General features: G+C 40.1%; 1 protein-coding gene across 1 annotated transcript in view; it reads left to right on the forward strand.

Annotated features, from left to right (window-relative positions):
• NUP133 (nucleoporin 133) overlaps positions 1–23527 on the forward strand; it is a 750179-nt gene that overhangs the window by 246813 nt on the left and 479839 nt on the right. The window contains exons 10-11 of the mRNA XM_053712280.1: positions 735–892; positions 19969–20057. Coding sequence (XP_053568255.1) covers positions 735–892; positions 19969–20057 — 247 coding nt within the window. The remainder of the gene's footprint in view (positions 1–734; positions 893–19968; positions 20058–23527) is intronic.

Raw genomic sequence — 23527 nt, forward strand, 5'->3', positions numbered from 1 at the left:
CTGCTAGAGAATATTGATACTAGTCTCCTATACTGCATAGCTTTAATTTATCAAAATGCAATAAATAATTTCTGACGGCAATTAGCAAGCAGATTGATTGTATGTATCACTGACTTCTATGAGCAAATCAAAAGTAATTTAGCTCTGTGTACTTCAGTTAAACTATGAAGTTTTACTTGCCACTTAAAGATCACATTTTCCATTTCACTAATCATATATGTTTGTTTATGCAAGTCCATCTACAGGCCTGCCATTGGGGTATCGTAGTTAACTGAGCTCCCAGGAACACCTGGGCTTGGACTTGGTTATCAGTGCTATTTATTATTAGATGGTATGCTATGTCCAGCTTATATGTGCTATCAGGCTGCAAAACCAAGATGCAGTGCATCAATACATCTGATAACAGAATCCATGCTCAGGTGTTCCTGGGAGCTCAGTTACCAGCTACCATACCCCCTAATGGCAGGCCTGTAGATGGACTTGCATTAACAAACATAGATTATGTGTCTCACTTAAAATAATCAGCCGCTATTTTTATTTGTGTATATATGTATGTATATATGTATATATGTATATATGTATATATGTATATATATATATATATATATATGTGTATATATATATATATATATATGTGTGTATATATATATATATATATATATATAAATCTATTGTAATGTTGAGTTTGTTTTATCGTGTGTGTGTGTTTCATTTCTTTTTATTTCTTAATACAGGAGATAACATCTTAGGAGCTGGCTCATGTGCAGGCTTGCCAATTTTTTTCAGTAAAAGGAGTGGATTGATGGCAGTTGTTCCTCGAGAGAATGTTTCCATGTTGCCAGAGGAGCTGGAAGAATCTATTTCAGCATCATTAGCTGGTCCCACAAATCAGGTAAGTAACAACATATTTGAATTTCTGAAAACAAATTAGTTGGTGAATTGTAGTTAGTAACTAACTGATTTGAGGCTGCATCAGAACAGAAAATGAATTTCTTTCATAAGATGGTGTGTCCACAAGCATCACATTTTTGATTATATTCCAGTTGACTAGTATGAGGGAAAAACATCCAAATAGCAGAGCTTTTAAACATTCCATAATCTCTTAGGTGATTTCTAAACGGCTGAGCTACACCATTGTTTGATAGGGAATCTGAGACTCCATCTTCCCTAGAGCACTTATACGGACAGAAGGGTAAGACAGTAGTTTCATCCAGGCTGTGATGCCAATATGGAGATGCCACCATGCCCAGTGAAATGTGGGCATGCCTCGCCAGTGCCCAGATCCACAGTGTGCTACTCCTTATTAAATCCTTAACAGATCCTTGGCACAGTGTGCTTGCACTGCCTAGGATGGATCCATGCATTCTTCTGCAGCTGAGGTGAGCACTGCAGACAAAGATGCTATCAGGTAAGTACTATGGAATATCAAAGCCCACTTTGACCATAAACATGTTTCACATAGCCTGGGTTCATAGTCACATACACCAAATCACATTCATCAGTTATAAGCACTTCTATTAAAATTATTGAAATTGAGGTACTTATCTCCGCTTTTGCACAAACAGGAGCTCTTGTCTCTCTTGGCAGTAAAGGAGTTTCAGCTTATTTTGGTGGTAACATTTTTCTTTTTTATATTCTTCTCCTGGGAGCTTAGGGGTTGATACTCAAATAGAGTGCCTTCTCCCCACAGACGGTGTCCATCTTGCCTACATGCAGTATAGTTGTATAAATATAAATCCTTATCTGCAACTGTCATTTTCAAGCATTCCAAGTGCATATTCTAGAATGTAATTCAGTTTTACATTGTGTCCTTTGTGTGCCTCTTATACAGTGTTCTACGTTGCTATCTACCTATAGATAATCCTATGAGCAAGCTGGTACAGCCCATGTCTCTGGGCACCTTGCTGACCCTCTGGAAGAGGGAGATCTATTTAACCCTTTCTTAATTGTGTTTGCTTTGTAAGGATTTTTGCAACCTCCCCCCCTCAGCAATGCAAATGATGCTCTGAGTTTCTCATTCTAGACATGGGCATGCAATGCTGCCCCCCTACAGTAGAGTGATCAGGGATTCATAAACCACCCGTGTCACCCACCCCAAGACAGTTGTTTTGACCTGTCTTCTAAATTGAAAGAATATATCTACTCTGCAATTACTGAACTGATAGCTGCCATACCTCCAGTTAAGTACAAATGCTTGCAAATGGTAGAAGGGAATCCTTCACAGGTGTTAGGCCTATCAGTTGTTCTAAATACCCTGCAGAACTCAGGGATACAGTGAAATCAGAAATCTCTTCTGAGGACAAGTTATTAGAAACCCAGTAGCTCATTGCTGTTGATGTAGCAGAGGAAGTATCATTTAATTCCAGGTTGGAACATATACACACTCTCATGTGGAAAATGTTATTAGCCTTGGAGGTATAAGATCCTCATATGGCAGAAAAACAATGTTAAGAAAAAAATCTTTAAGGCACCTTCTAAACAGCAGTCTACATTCCCAGCACCTGATTATGTCTCTGACTTAATCACTAAGGAATGGAACAGTCCAGATATTTTGCTACCTCCGCCAAATTAAAAAACGTGTTTCCTTTCTCCAACATTGGTGTGTCCGGTCCACGGCGTCATCCTTACTTGTGGGATATTCTCTTCCCCAACAGGAAATGGCAAAGAGTCCCAGCAAAGCTGGTCACATGATCCCTCCTAGGCTCCGCCCACCCCAGTCATTCTCTTTGCCGTTGCACAGGCAACATCTCCACGGAGATGGTTAAGAGTTTTTTGGTGTTTAAATGTAGTTTTTATTCTTCTATCAAGTGTTTGTTATTTTAAAATAGTGCTGGTATGTACTATTTACTCTGAAACAGAAAAGGATGAAGATTTCTGTTTGTAAGAGGAAGATGATTTTAGCAGACAGTAACTAAAATCGATTGCTGTTTCCACATAGGACTGTTGAGATGAAGTAACTTCAGTTGGGGGAAACAGTTAGCAGACTTTTCTGCTTAAGGTATGACTAGCCATATTTCTAACAAGACTGTGTAATGCTGGAAGGCTGTCATTTCCCCTCATGGGGACCGGTAAGCCATTTTCTTAGTCAAAAACAAACAGAATAAAGGGCTTATTATGGGCTAAAAAACTGGTAGACATTTTTATGGGCTAAATCGATTGCTTTATTTGTGCATATTATTCAAATTTAGGCTAACAATTGACATTTATAATCTTGGGGAACGTTTATAAAATGACAGGCACTGTATTGGACACCTTTTTCAGTCAGGGGGCCTTTCTAGTCATAGACTGAGCCTCATTTTCGCGCCATTAATGCGCAGTTGTTTTTTGAGAGCAGGGCATGCAGATGCATGTGTGAGGATCTAAGAATCTCTGAAAAAGCTTTTAGAAGGCGTCCTTTGGTATCGTATTCCCCTCAGGGCTTGGTTGGGTCTTAGCAAAGACTGTATCTGGGACTGTATAGGGGTTAAATTGAAAAACGGCTCCGGTTCCGTTATTTTAAGGGTTAAAGCTCTGAAATTTGGTGTGCAATACTTTTAAGGCATTAAGACACTGTGGTGAAAATTTGGTAATTTTTGAACAATTCCTTCATACTTTTTCACATATTCAGTAATAAAGTGTTTTCTGTTTGAAATTTAAAGTGACAGTAACGGTTTTATTTTAAAACGTTTTTTGTGCATTGTTGACAAGTTTAAGCCTGTTTAACATGTCTGTACCTTCAAATAAGCTATGTTCTATATGTATGAAAGCCAATGTGTCTCCCCATTTAAATTTATGTGATAATTGTGCCATAGCGTCCAAACAAAGTAAGGACAGTACTGCCACAAATAATGATATTGCCCAAGATGATTCCTCAAATGAGGGGAGTAAACATGATACTACATCATCTCCTACTGTGTCTACACCAGTTTTGCCCATGCAGGAGGCCCCTAGTACATCTAGTGCGCCAATACTTATTACCATGCAACAATTAACGGCTGTAATGGATAACTCCATAGCAAATCTTTTATCCAAAATGCCTACTTATCAGAGAAAGCGCGATTGCTCTGTTTTAAACACTGAAGAGCAAGAGGACGCTGATGATAATTGTTCTGTCATACCCTCACACCAATCTGAAGGGGCCATGAGGGAGGTTTTGTCTGAGGGAGAAATTTCAGATTCAGGAAAAATTTCTCATCAAGCTGAACCTGATGTTGTGACATTTAAATTTAAATTAGAACATCTCCGCGCACTGCTTAAGGAGGTGTTATCTACTCTGGATGATTGTGACAATTTGGTCATTCCAGAGAAATTATGCAAGATGGACAGGTTCCTAGAGGTTCCGGTGTCCCCCGACGCTTTTCCTATACCCAAGCGGGTGGCGGACATAGTAAATAAAGAGTGGGAAAAGCCCGGCATACCTTTTGTTCCTCCCCCTATATTTAAGAAATTATTTCCTATGGTCGACCCCAGAAAGGACTTATGGCAGACAGTCCCCAAGGTCGAGGGGGCAGTTTCTACTCTAAACAAACGCACTACTATTCCTATCGAAGATAGTTGTGCTTTCAAAGATCCTATGGATAAAAAATTGAAAGGTTTGCTTAAAAAGATTTTTGTACAGCAAGGCTACCTTCTACAACCAATTTCATGCATTGTTCCTGTCACTACGGTAGCGTGGTTCTGGTTCGAGGAACTAGAAAAGTCGCTCAGTAGAGAAACTCCATATAAGGAGGTTATGGACAGAGTTCACGCACTTAAATTGGCTAACTCTTTTATTTTAGATCCCGCTTTGCAATTAGCAAAATTTGCGGCGAAAAATTCAGGGTTTGCTATTGTGGCGCGCAGAGCGCTTTGGCTAAAGTCTTGGTCAGCGGATGTGTCATCCAAGACAAAATTACTTAACATTCCTTTCAAAGGTAAAACTTTATTTGGACCTGATTTGAAAGAGATTATTTCAGACATTACTGGGGGAAAGGTCCACGCCCTTCCACAGGATAGGTCTTTTAAGGCTAAAAATAAGCCTAATTTTCATCCCTTTCGCAGAAATGGACCAGCCTCTAATTCTGCATCCTCTAAGCAAGAGGGTAATGCCTCACAACCCAAACCAGCCTGGAAACCAATGCAAGGCTGGAACAAAGGTAAGCAGGCCAAGAAGCCTGCCACTGCTAACAAGACAGCATGAAGGAGTAGCCCCCGATCCGGGACCGGATCTGGTGGGGGGCAGACTCTCTCTCTTTGCTCAGGCTTGGGCAAGAGATGTTCAGGATCCTTGGACGCTAGAAATAGTTTCTCAAGGTTATCTCCTGGAATTCAAGGAACTACCCCCAAGGGGAAGGTTCCACAAGTCTCACTTATCCTCAAACCAAATAAAGAGACAGGCATTCTTACATTGTGTAGAAGACCTGTTAAAGATGGGAGTGATACACCCAGTTCCAATAAAGGAACAAGGAATGGGATTTTATTCCAATCTGTTCGTAGTTCCCAAAAAAGAGGGAACGTTCAGACCAATTTTGGATTTGAAGATCCTAATCAAATTTCTCAGGGTACCATCGTTCAAAATGGAAACTATTCGAACGATTCTACCCACCATCCAGGAAAGTCAATTTATGACTACCGTGGATCTAAAGGATGCGTACCTACATATCCCTATCCACAAGGAACATCATCAGTTCCTAAGGTTCGCTTTTCTGGACAAACATTACCAGTTTGTGGCTCTTCCATTCGGATTAGCCACTGCTCCAAGGATTTTCAAAAAGGTGCTAGGGTCCCTTCTAGCGGTTCTAAGACCAAGGGGCATTGCAGTAGTACCTTACTTGGACGACATTCTATTACAAGCGTCGTCCCTGTCAAAGGCAAAGGCTCATACGGACATCGTTCTAGCCTTTCTCACATCTCACGGATGGAAGGTGAACAAAGAAAAGAGTTCTCTGTCCCCCTCAACAAGAGTTCCCTTCTTGGGAACAATAATAGATTCCTTAGAAATGAGGATTTTTCTGACAGAGGTCAGAAAATCAAAACTTCTAAGCTCTTGTCAAGTGCTTCATTCTGTTCCTCGTCCTTCCATAGCGCTATGCATGGAAGTAATAGGATTGATGGTTGCAACAATGGACATAGTTCCTTTTGCACAAATTCATCTAAGACCATTACAACTGTGCATGCTCAAACAGTGGAATGGGGATTATACAGACTTGTCTCCAATGATTCAAGTAGATCAAAGACCAGAGATTCACTCCGTTGATGGCTGACCCTGGACCATCTGTCCCAGGGACTGAGCTTCCGCAGGCCGGAGTGGGTCATTGTCACGACCGACGCCAGTCTAGTGGGCTGGGGTGCGGTCTGGGAATCCCTGAAAGCTCAGGGTCTATGGTCTCGGGAAGAGTCTCTTCTCCCGATAAACATTCTGGAACTGAGAGCGATATTCAATGCTCTCAGAGCTTGGCCTCAACTAGCAAAGGCCAAATTCATAAGGTTCCAATCAGACAACATGACGACTGTTGCTTATATCAATCATCAAGGGGGAACAAAGAGTTCCCTGGCGATGAAAGAAGTGACCAAAATAATTCAATGGGCGGAGGATCACTCCTGCCACTTGTCTGCGATCCACATCCCAGGAGTGGAAAATTGGGAAGCGGATTTTCTGAGTCGTCAGACATTCCATCCGGGGGAGTGGGAACTCCATCCGGAAATCTTTGCCCAAATAACTCAATTATGGGGCATTCCAGACATGGATCTGATGGCGTCTCGTCAGAACTTCAAGGTTCCTTGCTACGGGTCCAGATCCAGGGATCCCAAGGCGACTCTAGTAGATGCACTAGTAGCTCCTTGGACTTTCAACCTAGCTTACGTATTCCCACCGTTTCCTCTCATTCCCAGGCTGGTAGCCAGGATCAATCAGGAGAGGGCCTCGGTGATCTTGATAGCTCCTGCGTGGCCACGGAGGACTTGGTATGCAGACCTGGTGAATATGTCATTGGCTCCACCATGGAAGCTACCTTTGAGACAGGACCTTCTTGTTCAAGGTCCATTCGAACACCCAAATCTGGTCTCCCTCCAACTGACGGCTTGGAGATTGAACGCTTGATTCTATCAAAGCGTGGGTTTTCAGATTCGGTGATAGATACTCTGGTTCAGGCCAGAAAACCTGTAACTAGAAAAATTTACCATAAAATATGGAAAAAATATATCTGTTGGTGTGAATCCAAAGGATTCCCATGGAATAAGATAAAAATTCCTAAGATTCTCTCCTTTCTTCAAGAAGGTTTGGAGAAAGGATTATCTGCAAGTTCTCTAAAGGGACAGATCTCTGCTTTATCTGTCTTACTACACAAAAGACTGGCAGCTGTGCCAGATGTTCAAGCATTTGTTCAGGCTCTGGTTAGGATCAAGCCTGTTTACAGACCTTTGACTCCTCCCTGGAGTCTAAATCTAGTTCTTTCAGTTCTTCAAGGGGTTCCGTTTGAACCCTTACATTCCATAGATATTAAGTTAATATCTTGGAAAGTTTTGTTTTTGGTTGCAATTTCTTCTGCTAGAAGAGTTTCAGAGTTATCTGCTCTGCAGTGTTCTCCTCCTTATCTGGTGTTCCATGCAGATAAGGTGGTTTTTGCGTACTAAGCCTGGTTTTCTTCCTAAAGTTGTTTCTAACAAAAATATTAACCAGGAGATAGTTGTACCTTCTTTGTGTCCGAATCCAGTTTCAAAGAAGGAACGTTTGTTACACAATTTGGACGTTGTCCCTGCTCTAAAGTTCTATTTAGAGGCTACTAAAGATTTCAGACAAACATCTTCCTTGTTTGTTGTTTATTCTGGTAAAAGCAGAGGTCAAAAAGCGACTTCTACCTCTTTCCTTTTGGCTTAAAAGCATCATCCGATTGGCTTATGAGACAGCCGGACGGCAGCCTCCTGAAAGAATCACAGCTCACTCCACTGGGGCTGTGGCTTCCACATGGGCCTTCAAGAACGAGGCTTCTGTTGACCAGATATGTAAGGCAGCGACTTGGTCTTCACTGCACACTTTTGCCAAATTTTACAAATTTGATACTTTTGCTTCTTCGGAGGCTATTTTTGGGAGAAAGGTTTTGCAAGCTGTGGTTCCTTCCGTTTAGGTGACCTGATTTGCTCCCTCCCTTCATCCGTGTCCTAAAGCTTTGGTATTGGTTCCCACAAGTAAGGATGACGCCGTGGACCGGACACACCAATGTTGGAGAAAACAGAATTTATGCTTACCTGATAAATTACTTTCTCCAACGGTGTGTCCGGTCCACGGCCCGCCCTGGTTTTTTAATCAGGTCTGATGAATTATTTTCTCTAACTACAGTCACCACGGTATCATATGGTTTCTCCTATATATATTTCCTCCTGTCCGTCGGTCGAATGACTGGGGTGGGCGGAGCCTAGGAGGGATCATGTGACCAGCTTTGCTGGGACTCTTTGCCATTTCCTGTTGGGGAAGAGAATATCCCACAAGTAAGGATGACGCCGTGGACCGGACACACCGTTGGAGAAAGTAATTTATCAGGTAGGCATAAATTCTGTTTTTCTGTCCGAAAAATCTGAGGTTTGTTACCCTATTCCAAAGTGAATGGAGCAATTTCCACTCTAGTTAGGTGGACTACTATTCCTTTAGAGGACAGCACTTTGTTCAAGTATTCTATGGACAGAAAGCTTGAAATCCTTTGCAGACCATCCTTTCACCTGGCAGGCTACATGTTTCGTCCATCTGGCAGTGTAGCTTGCATATTGTAGCTACTGCAGTCTGGTGTGACAGCATTTCTGACCTTTCTCTGGAAGCTTCCCATGAAGAAATTCAGGATCGCTTTAAGGGGCAGTCAAGTCCAAAAAAACGTTCGTGATTTAAATAGGGCATGTAATTTTAAACAACTTACCAATGTATTTTTAGCACTAATTTTGCTTTGTTCCCTAGGTATTCTTAATTTGAAGCTAAACCTAAGAGGTTCATATACTAATTTCTTAGACCTTGAAGACTGCCTTTAATCTGAATGTATTTTGACCACTAGAGGGAATTAGTTCATGTGTTTCATATAAATAACATTGAGCTCATGCACGTGAAGTGACCTAGGAGTGAGCCCTGTTTGGCTAAAATGCAAGTCTGTCAAAAGAAATAAAATAAAAGGGCAGTCAGCAGAAGCTTAGATACAAGGTAATTAGAGGTAAAACGTGTATTATAACTGTGTTGGTTATGGAAAACTGGGGAATGGGTAATAAAGGAAAGATGTTTCAACATACAGGATACCTGTTTCAACTGACAGTGGCCGTTGCCGCGGATGCTGGAGCAGCTACCTACTGGTACGACTCCTTATCAAAATTGATTAAGGTGGAGGGGTCCCCTCAACATTATCCAGAAAAGAATTAAAGCCTTGAGAATTGCTAATTCTTTTATCTGTGATGCAAACATGCAGATTATTCGCCTAAATGCTAAGGTTTTCCTTTAAAGGAAAGATTTTATTTGGTCCAGGCCTGGACTTCATTATCTCCACTTTTACTTGGGGCATGGGTGCCTTCCTACCGCAAGATAAAAAGTCTAAGGGACAAAGTTCTAATTTTCGTTCCTTTCATTCTTATAAATCCCAATGACAGCAGCCCTCCGCTAAGCCCTAGTAAACCAAGAACTCTTGGAAGCCAGCTCAGTCCTGGAATAAATCCAAGCAGAGCAAGAAGCCCGCTGAGACTAAATCGGCATGAAGGGGCGGCTTCCGATCCGGCGCTGGTTCGTGTAGGGGGCATGCTGTTGCTCTTTTCAGAAGCTTGGTTCAGGGACATGTAGGATCCATGGGTGCTGGAGGTCATAGCTCAGGGATACAAGATAGGTTTCAAGTCTCATCCACCCATGGGCAGATTTCTCCTCTCAAGCCTGTCTTCCAGACAAGTAAAGAGGGAAGCCTTTCTATGGTGCGTGCGGGATCTGTCCTCCTTAGGGTCATTGTCCCGGTATCTATCGCAGAAAGAGGTTTGGGATACTATTCAAGCCTGTTAGTGGTCCCAAAGAAAGAGGGAATTTTTCGCCTTATTCTGGACCTAAAGTGTTTAAACAAATTTCTAAACGTCCCCTCATTCAAGATGGGAGATAAGGTCCATCCTTCCCTTAGTTCAGGAAGGACAGTTCATGACCACTATAGATCTGAATGCTTACTGTCACGTTCCAATCCACAAGGATCACTTCCAGTTCCTAAGGTTAGCGTTCTTGGACCACACTTCCAGTTCATTGCACTTTCGTTTAGTCTAGCTGCAGCTCCATGAATTTGTACGAAGGTTCTAGGGGCTCTTCTAGTTGTTGCCAGAACCCGGGTATAGCAGTAGCTCCCTATTTGGATGATATTCTGGTACAAGCACCATCTTTTCATCTGGCGGAGGACCATTCAGAATCTCTTCTCTCTCTTCTTCGATCTCATGGATGTAAGATAAATCTAGAGAAGAGTTCTCTTATTCCAAGCACCAGGGTAAAATTCCTGGGTACTATCATAGACTCCATATCCATGAGGATATTTCTAACAGACCAGAGAAGTTGCATCCATGAGGATGTTGCAAGCTAACTAAAGCATATCTTGCCCTTCGGACCTCCTTAAGGCCCACTGTGGCTCAGTGTATGGAGGTAATTGGTTTCATGGTGTCCAGCATGGGCATCATTCCCTTTGCTAGGTTCCGTCTCGGACTGCTGCAACTGTGCATGCTTAGCCAGTGGAATGGCGATCATTTGGATCTGTCTCAATAGATCTCTCTGGATAACCTGTCGAGAGAATCACTCGAGGGACATCCTTCTTAAGATCATCCTGGGAGATTGTGACTACTGAAGCAAGTCTATCAAGATGGTCTCAGGAGGAACGCTCCCTTCCGATCAACATTCTGTAACTTCAAGCAATCTTCATTGCTCTGAAGGCTTAGCTCCTTCTGGGTTTGTTCTGGTTTGAATGCTTAGTTCTAGCCAAGAGAGGTTTTTCTGATAGTGTGATTGATACTCTCATTCAAGTTGTTAAGTTGGTTACTCGTCGCATCTATCAGAAGTTGTGGAGAACCTACTTATTCTGGTGTGAAGAGCGTGGATTTTCCTGGCATAAAGTAAAGGTTGCCAGAATCCTATCGTTTCTCCAGGATGGATTGGAAAAGGGCCTTTCTGTCAGTTCACTGAGGGGACAGATTTCGGCCCTATCTGTTTTACTGCACAAGAGGCTCTCCAAGCTTCCGGATGTACAGTCCTTTGTTAAGTCTCTGATTAGGATTAGACCTGTGTTTAGATCTAAGGCTCCTTCTTGGAGTCTAAATCTTGTTCTTAAAGGGACACCGAACCCAAAATTTTTCTTTCGTGATTCAGATAGAGCATGCAATTTTAAGCAACTTTCTAATTTACTTCTATTATCAATGTTTCTTCTTTCTCTTGCTATCTTTATATGAAAAAGAAGGCATCTAAGCTTTTTTCTTGGTTCAGATCTCTGGACAGTAGTTTTTGATTGGTGGATGAATTTATCCACCAATCAGCAAGGACAACCTAGGTTGTTCACCAAAAATAGGCTGGCAGCTAAACTTACATTCTTGCATTTCAAATAAAGATACCAAGAGAATAAAGAACATTTGATAATAGGAATACATTAGAAAGTTGCTTAAAATGTCATGCTCTATCTGAATCACAAAAGAAAAAATGTGGATACAGTGTCCCTTTAAGGTTTTGCCGTCTGAGCCCATGCATGAGATTGACATTAGATTGTTGTCCTGGAAGGTTCTTTTTCTACTGGCTATTGCTTCTGCGCGCAGAGTATCTGAGATTGCCACCTTGCAATGTCAGCCTCCTTATCTGGTGTTTTATTCAGATAAGACTGTCCTTCGTACTAAGTTAGGTTTTCTTCCTAAGGTTGTGTTAGACCCCAACATCAATCAAGAGATTGTGGTTCGTTCCTTGTGTCCAAATCCTGCTTCTGCAAAGGAACGTTTGCTTCATAATCTGGATGTGGTTCGAGCCTTGAAGTTCTACCTTCAGACTACTAAGGATTTTAGACTAACTTCGTCCTTGTTTGTTGTCTGTTCTGGGAAGCGTAAGGGACAGAAGGTCTGCATCATTCCAACAGTAAGGAATGATGCAGTGGACTCTCCTTATATTAATAAGGAAAACCTAAATAATGCTTATCGTATAATTTCATTTCCTTCTGTATAAGGAGAGTCCACGGCCCCCGCCCGTGTTCTCCGATGGGCGGCCCTCTAAATTATATTTTTCTTCTGGCACCATTTATACCCTGATATTTCTCCTACTGTTCCTTGTTCGCTCGGCAGAATGACTGGGGGATGGGGGAAGTGGGAGAGGTATTTAAGCCTTTGGCTGGGGTGTCTTTGCCTCCTCCTGGTGGCCAGGTTCAGTATTTCCCAACAGTAAGGAATGATGCCGTGGAGACTCCTTATACAGAAGGAAATTTAAATTATCTGGTAAGCATAATTTGTGTTTGCTTTTTTTTTTTTTTTGTGCTGATTTTCAGGATCCTTACCAAGCCTTACAGTGCCAGATGTATACGTGCTTTTACAGTCTCCTACAGGCTCCTGTTTATCTGTCTTTTCATATGCTGGGAAGAGGGGGGGGGGGTTGGTTGCTTTTTTTTGTTTACCCAGACCCTTTCACTGGGTGTTCAAGCTAACCTCATCAACAGTGCTAAACTGGGAGCTTCTTAGTAAGTTTTTAAAATGTTTTATTCAGGATTTTAGATCAGTATCTGTACATATTCTTCTTTATAGTAGTCTATTACATGCAGTTATAGGAACATTGGTGTATACTGTCCTTTTAAGTAGTATTGCAGTGTACTTCATAAAATATTTAAATGTAAACATTAAAATAAATGTAGCCAACCCTGCACGCCCCCCAGGCTGTGCGTTACCAAGCAGCCAACCCTGTAAAGCCCACAGATGTTTTATTTACAATCAACGAACCCTGCAAACCCCACAGGCATTGCATTACCAAGCAGCCTGTCATGTATGTCCTTCAGGCTTGTGTTTCAAGTGAATTATGCTGCTTATTCTGTAAAGCAGGTTCCAGCAAAACCTACCCAGCACCCTCCACAGACATTGGGTTACCAAGTAGTATACCTTGCATGCCCCACAGGCCTCGGGTTGTAAAATAACCTACTCTTCACATCCTGAAGGCCTTGCATTGCAATGTAGCCTACCTTGTATGCCATACAGGAGCTGGGTTACCAAATAGTCTAAGTTGCCTGGCCTACAGACCTTGTATTGCGTTGCAGTCTATGCTACATGTCCCAAAGGCCTTGGGTTGTAACACAGACTATGCTTCATGCCCCACAAGCCTTGGTATGCAACATAGCCTTTGCCTTATTCTTTACAGGCCTTCAACACCATTAGCCAATACTATCTGGCCAGCAGGCTTGGGTTACTCCACAGCTAATACTAGATGCCCAACAAGTATTAAGTAACCCATGGGGTAACCCCATAACCTAGTCTGGATGCCCAGCTGGTGATGGTTTATCCTTTAGTACAGAGTGCATTTTCCAAAGGTTTTGGGGTCCCCATAATTTGTAATGCCTATATACCCAACACCACATGCACTATTTTACTCCAAAGCTTTACTGCATACCTCTCATGTGTTTAATTATCCAAATGCCTTTAAGCTTTAGAGAAGTTTGACTACCCCAAAGCCCACATTGTGTTAATCACATACATTGGATACATTCATAGGCTACACCATATACAATTTAACAGTTGTTTCCCCATGTATAACAGATAACTCTCATCTGTCTCTGATGACAATGTAGATATCACAATATATTCCTCAATTGTTGTGTGCATCATGGGGCCTGTGTTCTATAACCCTACTTTCCCATTCACCTCAGAGACTTGCACTTTCTGCACCGGATCCTCCACCATAACCACTGGCATTTGGTGCTGCTGAACAACAGAATCACAGCACTGACACCAGCTTCCACCTCAGTTCCAGGAATCATCCGCGGCCAAATGCCATAAACGACTGCCAATACCGAGAGGAAGCATGGTCAATGACTGCTCCAGACCCAATCTAACCTGCTATACCTGTCCCAACCAATAGCAGCAGCGAGAGCGCAGGCATGACATGCGACTGAACCAAAAAGACGCAGGACTTGGTGTGGCGGTGAAATGAGCGCAGGGTCACGTGATGTTGCGTGATGACGTCACTCTGAAATAGATTCTCAACTTCAGTGCATCGATGAAGCATCATTCAAGTCTGCATCTCGATGCATCTGGCTGACGATTATTTTCAACACCCCTAGTGTTACTATCACTGCTGACATGGTATCTAAAAGCAGACTTATTTCCCTTCTTTTTCAAGGAAGGGTTTTGTTTGGATCAAGACTGGATGCTATTATTGCAGTCACTGGAGGTAAGGGAGATTTCCTGCCGCAAGACAAAAATAAGGGCAGGATTAAATCCACTGTATAGCTCCGTTTGTCAGTTAAGACTCAAAGAATTTCCTCCACAATACTCAAAAGTCAGACACCTTCAAGTCATCTTAGGGTCCAAACAGTCCAAGAAACCTTCTCCCTTTTTCAAATCTGCAAAATGTTGTGGCCAGCAAGCAAGTCAAAGTTTTGGTGTGGGGCAGACTGACCCTTTTTCAGGAGGCCTGGGAGAAGTCGTTTCAGGATTTTTGGGTACTAAAAATCATCTCCAAAATGTACCGTATAGGCATCTGGTCACATCCTCCATGAGCCTGAGGAAGATCTCATGTCCCACGCAAATCTTTTAAAGTTCAAAGCTTTCTTGCCATGTGTAACTGAACTGGAAACTAAGAGTAAACACTTCCGTCCCAGTAGAGGAACAGAATCAAGGGTTCTCTTCCAATTTATTCATTGTTCCAAAGAAAGTAGGACCCTTCAGGACCATTTTGGATCTCATAAACATATTCCTGAAAGTTATGACTTTCAAAATAGAGACGATTCACACTATACATCCTTTAGTGCAGCAGGGTCAATTTAAGACTTTCATATCCCTATTCGAAGGGATCAGGCCACGTTTCCCACATTTGCCTTTCTTAGGGCTAGATTTCGAGTTAAAAGAAAAAAAAAACCCTGATGTGTGTAAAAAGCCGAAGTTAGAATATCGTAACCATTTTAGTTTTTTTTTTTTAGATGGGCTTTTTTTGTTTTTTATGAAGAGCAAAATCACTTTAGGGCAATGTCCTACAAAAAGTCCTTTGAGCATTTACATTTACTTTCAACTTGTAATACGAGCACACATTTCACTCTACATAGCCCATTGAAAATATGGGCTATGTTGAGAGTAAAAAACACTGCAATCTCGCAATCGGGTTTACGCTCCTCACTCCTACGATCTCTAGCCACTCGTAATCTGGCCCTTAAACAGGCATTTTCATTTTTTGGCGCTTCCCTTTGGTCTTGCAACGGCAACTATGGTCTATATTGAGAACTCAGGAAATTGCAGTAGCTCCATGTCTACATGAAATTTTTGCACAGGCACCCTCTTTTCAAATGACAAAGGAACATACAAGCATAGTTTCCAGTTTCTTCTTATTCAATGTTGGAAGATCAACTTTCTAAAGAGCTCTTTTATTCCTCAGAACAGGGTTTCTTTCCTGTGTTTTCATAATAGATTCAGTGTCAATGAAACTCACGGATCAACACAGGCTCAAGTTGCAGAAGTCATGTGCTCTTCTACAACTCCTCTTCCTTCAGTACATGAATGCATGGAATTGGTTAGTCTCATTGTAGCAGCCCCAAATGCAATTCCATTTGCTAAATTCTACCTATGTCCCCTACAACTGTAAATGGTGCAGCAGTAGAACATAGATACCAAGGATCTGTCTCAGATCTCCTGACATGGCGGCAGACGTACCTGTCTCTTCTTCAGTAGGCCTTTTTTTTTTTTTTCCTGCCGACATGGATGGTGATCACCACAGATGCCAGCCTCTTGAGTTGGGGTGCAGTCTGGGGGTCCTAGACAGTGTAGGGAGCACAGATTGCTAAGGTCCTTGAGAAGGGCTTGTCAGCCAGTTTGTTTTAAGGATCAGAAGGAACTTAGAAAAAAAACTTAGCGCTAAATATCAGTGCTAAGTTCCCTGATATTTAGACTTTCCTATAGGCCTTGATTACAACTTAGGGTGCTTCAATTTTCTTTCATTTGAACTAGGGTTGCACCAATACTACTATCGGTGCCGATGCCAAGTATTTGCATGAGTACTTGTGCAAATCCACAGATACTTAAACCGATACCTCCAATTCCTACCCATACGCCATCTTGTGGCATTTTTCAAACTGCATGTTCCCATTTAATTTTAAGCTGCAGTGGAGACTTAACTAAAAACTGTTCACTTATGTTCTGCCAATACAAATTGCTGTTATTTATATTATTGCACGTCAGGACAGTGCTCCAAAAGCTGCTACTATACAGCTGGAAGCCTGCCTGGGAGAGATCACTGTACCTCATTCAGACAAACCCCTGAAGTACTGGGCAGTTAATAAACTGAGGTTTAATGGCCCAAAAATATCTTTTTGACCAATGCAGTAGTGTGAAAAGTGAGACTGTTCAGCTTAGTGTCAAACGTCCTTACTGATAGCAGAAACAGACTTATAGCTGAACATGCAGAGATGCTTCTGTTCCTTAATAAGAACTTGCCACTAACTTTTGAAAAATTATTCTAATTGCTAGATTGCCTGTTACACTGCTAGTTCTCATCTTGCATAATTATGGTCAAAACATACTGTACTCTGAGGAACATCCTTAGCCAGGGCTGGACTGGGAGTAAAGTAAAATGCAAATGCCCCATTTTTCTCTAAGGGGATTACTGGGATACTCCTTCCCCAATATTATTTTCAGAACGAAATTATATTACTTTGTATTAAGTACAAATGTCAGATTGATGAGTTTTATATAGGCACCCTACAACCCAGTTGCATCCAGTAATCACCCCTTTAAATTGTAGCTTTCCAGCTGCTGCAGCTGTTATTTATTATTATTATGTTGTAATATTTTTATTTATAAAAATGTTCTGTGAACTTTGTGACAACAAGCACATAAATCTGTTTTATTATTTAAAAATGTCTTTTGAGATACAGTTCATAATTATAAAGAAGTGATCTTAAATCATTAGTCTGTATTGTGCTTGGTAAACGGTCATGACAAGAAAAAGTATCAGTAATTGGTATCGGTGAGTCAAAAAGTATCGGTACTTGTACTCCGGTCTTAAAAAAATGGTATTGGTGCAACCCTAATTTGAACCCATGCATGGGTTGGATTTTCAACTGTTACTTTGGAAGGTTATTTGGTTATGGGGAAGATACACCCCTGAGCGTATTACTGCTCATTTTACTAGATCTTGGACCTTAAGTAATGAAGCCTCATTGGATCAGATATTCAAAGCAGCTACTTTGTCTTCCTTGCATACATTTGCTAAATTCTACCATTTCAACGTGTATGCCTCTGCTGAAGGTGTCTTTTGGAAGAAAAGTTCTGCCTGCGGTTGAAGCTAATCGGTAGCCTGTCTATCTTACCTATATTGTCCCATCCTATTTCATGGTGGTCTCATAGACTTCACTGCTTAAGTTTAAGATCCCGCAGTTGACCACCATCTTATGAAAGAGAAAACAAAAGTTATACTTACCCAGTAAATTCATTTCTTTCAAGATAATGAGTCCATGTGCCCTTCATTTGCAGTTTCCTATTTTTCTAGTTTTTTCATCTCTACTTGGCCATATATATGATATATTACTGAGATAGTAGCTGGAACAAAAGGTATCCACTTGAACTTCTTGCACACATTCTATAGATTTTCAGTTTAATTTGTTTCTCTTTTCACAAGCAGCATTTAAAATGAATGCTAATTTGTTCAGTTTTGAAAGGAAACACACAATAGATCATTGTTTAGCACACTCACGCATACCTTCATAGAAAACCTCTGCATGGTAAGGAAATGCAAATAAGCTGTATGATGGCCAATCTTTCTGCTTCCTATATACATGTTATCTCAGATCCCTTTATGCAAGTGCTACTATACTCTTAGTAGCATTAAAACACAGTAGGACACATCTGCATGTCCCTCAGCATTGAAACAGTGTTTCTACTGGAGCAGGAAATTCAGTGTAAAGATATGTAAATAAATCCGATTGTAGTTTAAATATTTAAAAAATATTTATGCACAATTACAAAAACTTTGCAATACATACACAGATATATCTTTATTATAATATAATGTTCTTTTAAGAAGGCACTTTTTCTCTCTCTCAGTAGGTCTAAGATTAGCTGTACTTTGAACTGAAGACCACAAAAAGGACAATGTATTTACAGGAAATAGTTTCTTACAGACGTTTGGAAACTACCTGCCTCTTAATGGGCTTGATTTATCAATCATTTGGGGAATTCTCCTTTCTTTTCTCCATTCAGTTCTCCATAGCTCTCCTTTGGAGAAGCGCACCTGTGCTATCATATTTATAATAAAAAGTTTGTTTGTTTTTCTCCATAGGAGAGCTGAGGAGAACTAAAGATAAATTTCTCCAGTCGGATTAATATCTGTGCCTTATTTGTCACTATTTGTTTTGTGAATGCCCCTCTTCAACAAATTGTCATGTAAGAAAATACATCTACATTTTCATTGTTTTTGTGCTTCAATTGTAACGCTTCTTTTATATCTTATTTTTATGCCCCAATATATATTTTTTGTGCTCTATTATATATTATTTTACCTTTTTTGTAACATTGCTTCTACAACTGGTAGAGAATAGATTTCTAATGCTGTTTGCCATAGTAGTTATGGAAAACTTTAATGCAGGAACTTGCAGGAGAACTTTCAGTCCTCCACAGGAGAATATAAATTATACATTTGTAACTAGGAGAATTAATGAGGAGAATTATATGAAATATCAATTAGGACTCCATTTATCATTCAAATTCTCCTATATTTTCTCCTAAAAGTTCTCTTGAGAAATAATTCCCCTATTTATCATTCAAAAATACGACTAAAATTGGGCAAGTTCCACTGTAAAATTATAGTCTGTTCTCACTCTCCTTGAAGAAAATGTTCTCCAAGAAAAGGTTTAATTAGATCTTTTTAATCGTATTTCATATAGTTCTCCTCATAATTATCCTAGTTGCAAATGTATCATTTATATTCTCCTGTGGAGGACTGAAAGTTCTCCTGCAAGTTCCTGCATTAAAGTTCTCCATAGCTACAGTGGAGAACAGCATTATAAATCTATTCTCTACCAGTTGTCGAAGCAGTTACACACAAAAAAGGGCTCTACAAGGTGCAAAATGATCTATAACAAAGCACAATAATAATGGTTATTGGAGTGCAATAATAATTTATGATGGAGTGAAAAAAATATATATAATGGAGCGCCAAAATAATATATAACAGAGCACAAAAATGATATCTATTGGGGCATAAGAATAAGGTATAAAAAAGCGCTAAAAACAATGAAAATGTAGATCTATTTTCTTATATGAAAGTTTGCTGAAGAGGGGCGTTAACAAAGCTACTAGGAAGGCTGTATAAAGGTTTCTATTGGTTTATATATGATTGACATGGAGAATAGTTGCTTATTTTTAGTGATAAATGAGGAGAAGACACTAATCCGACTGGAGAAATTTATCATTAGTTCTGCTCAGCTCTCCTATGGAGAAAAAAACAACTTTTTTATGATAAATACGGGCGCATATGTGCGCCTCTCCTAAGGAGAGCTGTGGAGAACTGATAGAAGAACAGAAAGGAGAATTCTCCAAATGATTGATAAATGGAGCCCTAAAAAGATCTAATGTAACCCTTTTTTGGAGAACATGTTCTCCATGGAGAGTGAGTAGGAGAATTTTACGGTCAAACTTGCCCAATTTTAGGCGCATTTTTGAATGATAACTAGGGGCATTATTTGTCATGAGAACTTTTAGGAGAAAATATAGGAGAGAATTGGAATGATAAATTGAGCCCAATATGTCAATTTAAACTTAACTCATTTGATACATCATAAATTTACGTTTGTTTTCTGTTCTATTCCACTTTAGGGTAACCTAATAGGCATTTCAAAATCTGAAGACATAGCACATGATGATAAGACAAAATTATTAAAAGCTTCCTTCTTGCAATATTGCAGGTAAATATTATTTCACACTTCATTATTATATAACGTCATGTTGTTGTAATCCAGATATGTCTAGTGTATTACTGAATGATGTTATAGCATTTCAATTTGATCCCACACTACTCATATGCCTTTCATATGTCATATGTGGAATTTTCATTTGAAATGGGGCAAAATATGAAAGTAAGGAATTAAGTTTATCTGTGTCTTTATGTTATCATGCATTATTATTGCCCATATTAGGAATGTCCTAAAAGACAAGAAAGAAAGAGAGGCGCTCTTGGTGCAGCAAGTTCCAATCAGCACAACAAACAGTAATCCAAGGAGTAGGTAATATACTCACAAACAAATATGCACATGCAGTTCAATAATGGGCGGACCGAAACTTCAGAGCCGTTCGGCTGACTCCCCAGTAGCAACTCTGCCAGGTAGCCTGATGAAATGGCATTGCTAGCCGAGAAACGCGTTGCAAAGCAACTTTTAAAGTGTTTTTAATAAAACAGATTTTTTACCACTCTTCCTTGCTCTGGAAAATCGTTTGTTACCTACAGCAGTCAGTGGACATCACACTTATTCCCCAGCCGATTACCCCTGGGTGTCACGGAGGATTGGATACCTGTATCCACGATCTAGTGTTTTACCGTCGCCTGGCAGAGTTGCTACTGGGGAGTCAGCCGAACGGCTCTGAAGTTTCGGTCCGCCCATTATTGCACTGCATGTGCATATTTGTTTGTGAGTATACTACCTACTCCTTGGATTACTGTTTGTTGTGCTGATTGGAACTTGCTGCACCAAGAGCGCCTCTCTTTCTTTCTTGTCTTTTAGGACATTCATAATTTCTGCATACATCTTGGAGAGAGCTGCTTATCATTCGGTTGATGGACTTTTTCCATATTGACTAATATCGGTCAGAGTATCTATCAGAGGGATTTTTTACAAGTACTGTGATTCCCCATCTTTTTTCCTTTGTTGGAAATTACATCTATTATTACAATATATCAATATTTCTTTAACCATATTCCATTGAGTGTAATTAGGGTTGATATTTGCATTTATAAGCTTCATTATTATCTGTGGTTTTGTCGATAGGCGCACCTCTGTTTTCTTTCTGGTTAGCACAGAAGTTGTACTGTGCTTGTACCACACGAGTTTTCTATTATTGCCCATATAACTTATTAAATATTGTTTATTTAAATTTATTTTATATAGAAAATAGTTTATCAGCTACATTCTTTACAACGCACAAACATGGTATTTTCTTTATTAATGGGACACGAAACCCAATTTTTTTTTTATATGCTAGATAAAGCATACAATTTTTTTGAATCTTTTATTGAGGTTGTTGGGCGATACAACGTTAAATAAACAAGTTACAAAAATAAAATATTAAACATTATCCATTGTAGTATTATGACAACAAAGTACGTAGAGATGTAATTTCTATAAATGCAGCTGGATGTTGTTAGAAAAGTTAGGATTTTACACAGTAATAAGAGGAAACTAGTGGTACAGAAGGTCACTTTTGGACCTTTAAATAGTAGCAATAATATTATATGAAGCATTAGACAACTTGGCTAAACAGGTGGTGTAGATATAATGTACAATGGTTTCTAAGAATAGGCATAAGTAAAATAAAAAGACAAAATTATCATCTTATATCAATATGTATGAAACATATGGGAAGAAGCCTGATTTCCAGCCAAGCCATGGACAAGGTGGGTAAAAAAGGAGATTTCTATGGGATAATAGCTATATCTGATGGGCCATTGGTTCCCAAGAGACACTAGGTGTATTAAAAACGACAATAACTGGAGGTGACTGTTATAACTAGTGTATGAAACTCATATTTGTATTTCTAGCCCACTCTAATGTCCTTTATTATACACTGCAACCTTATTATAAAGATGACAACTAGTGTTAAAGTAATAGGAAAAAAAACAAGTCAGAATATCTGCCCATTCATTTGTGGATTTACTCCTTGTTATCATTCTAATATAATCTGACAATTTATATTTTAGGGAACAATTTACCTTGGAAGTGCTCTTCTATCTGTAAACCTAACTAGAACAGTGTTATGGAAGCTTTGTGAACCATTTATCTGAAAAATAATACTACTAAGTGGAGATAAATATGCCTTGAGTCAAATATGTGTACAAGATATGTTAGATATGTGTCTAATTCAGGTGCCATGTCTCAGCTATACGCTCTGTAAAGGTATAGAAAACAAAACAGTACATAGCTTCACTATATATGATTTGGGCTCTCTGATGGAATATTCAGGAGATCAGAATAAACACCCAGGTACTCTAGCCTTAGCTAATGTAAACTAACATGTTTCCCAGTTTTCAACAAGGAGAAAACTCAGCTTCTAGCAGTAGAGGTTGCAGTGAGCTTATTATGTGTCTCAAAATACAGATTAATATAGTTCAAGCTAATATGGATAGAATCACTATCCTTTTCCTTGCTTGCTGAGATGGCACTATCCAAGCCTTTTTTTAGGATATGAAATTTGACTCCTTAATTAGGATATTACCTTATGTACACAGTCTTTGTAAATAAACAGTGCCAAACCTTATATGAGGCATATAGCATCATAGCATTTGGTGAAATTTGACCACCACCGACTGTGGGAGTTGTAAAGTCAAAACATAGTGTTCGATTTTGCCTATTTAAGATACTGTGATTATGTCCATATCCCCAAGATATTATGAACAATAAACAAGGGGGGGGGGCGGGGGAGTCATAATACCATCATCGTAATATTCTTATCTATCCAATGCCAATTCTCTGCATACAGTGTTCCATAATGTTCAGGTGATTAGGGGAAGCCTTGTCTGAACGCTTTGAAATACAAGCTGAACACAAGAGTCCTAGTGAACTGCTGTTGATCTCTCTCTTCAGGAAGCATCTCATCCGCAATGCCTGTTGCAGCAAATTTTGGTTTGCCACCTCTAAGCTGTGGGGCATATTGGTATAGTCTATTGAGGTGTCGGCCGCACCCCCCCGACAAGGCTATAACAATGTTGCAGCATTGGTAGTCAGTGCATGAATCTTCCATACCATGTTCAAATGTAGGCTGTTGACCGATGGATGTCTGGCAATTTTACCAAAATAGTATAGCTGTCTTGGATTCCTTTTATACATGGACCTATTGGATGTCTAGGAGTGCTTATTTGCCTCCGGTCTTGTTTAACATGTCACTCAGCTTCCTGACCCAACTCGATAGGCAACTCCAACAAGAGTAAGGTAGAAGATTTCAAAGGTAGTACTTCTCAGCCCTGTATTCTCCTTGTGTGGCTCTGTACTCAGTGGGGGTCGATCTAATATAGCACGGTTAACATGCAGGGAAAAGCTCAGGTCATCCATCTTATTGCAAAAGTTGTTTGGCGGCTATGATGAAAATCTGATGGCAAGAAAAGATTCCTCCATGGTTAGTGGATATGCGACAGTCTAAAAGTTAATGTCTGACCTGTGTAACCGGT

The sequence above is a fragment of the Bombina bombina genome, chromosome 4, assembly GCF_027579735.1.
Source record: "Bombina bombina isolate aBomBom1 chromosome 4, aBomBom1.pri, whole genome shotgun sequence".
Classification (NCBI taxonomy): domain Eukaryota; kingdom Metazoa; phylum Chordata; class Amphibia; order Anura; family Bombinatoridae; genus Bombina; species Bombina bombina.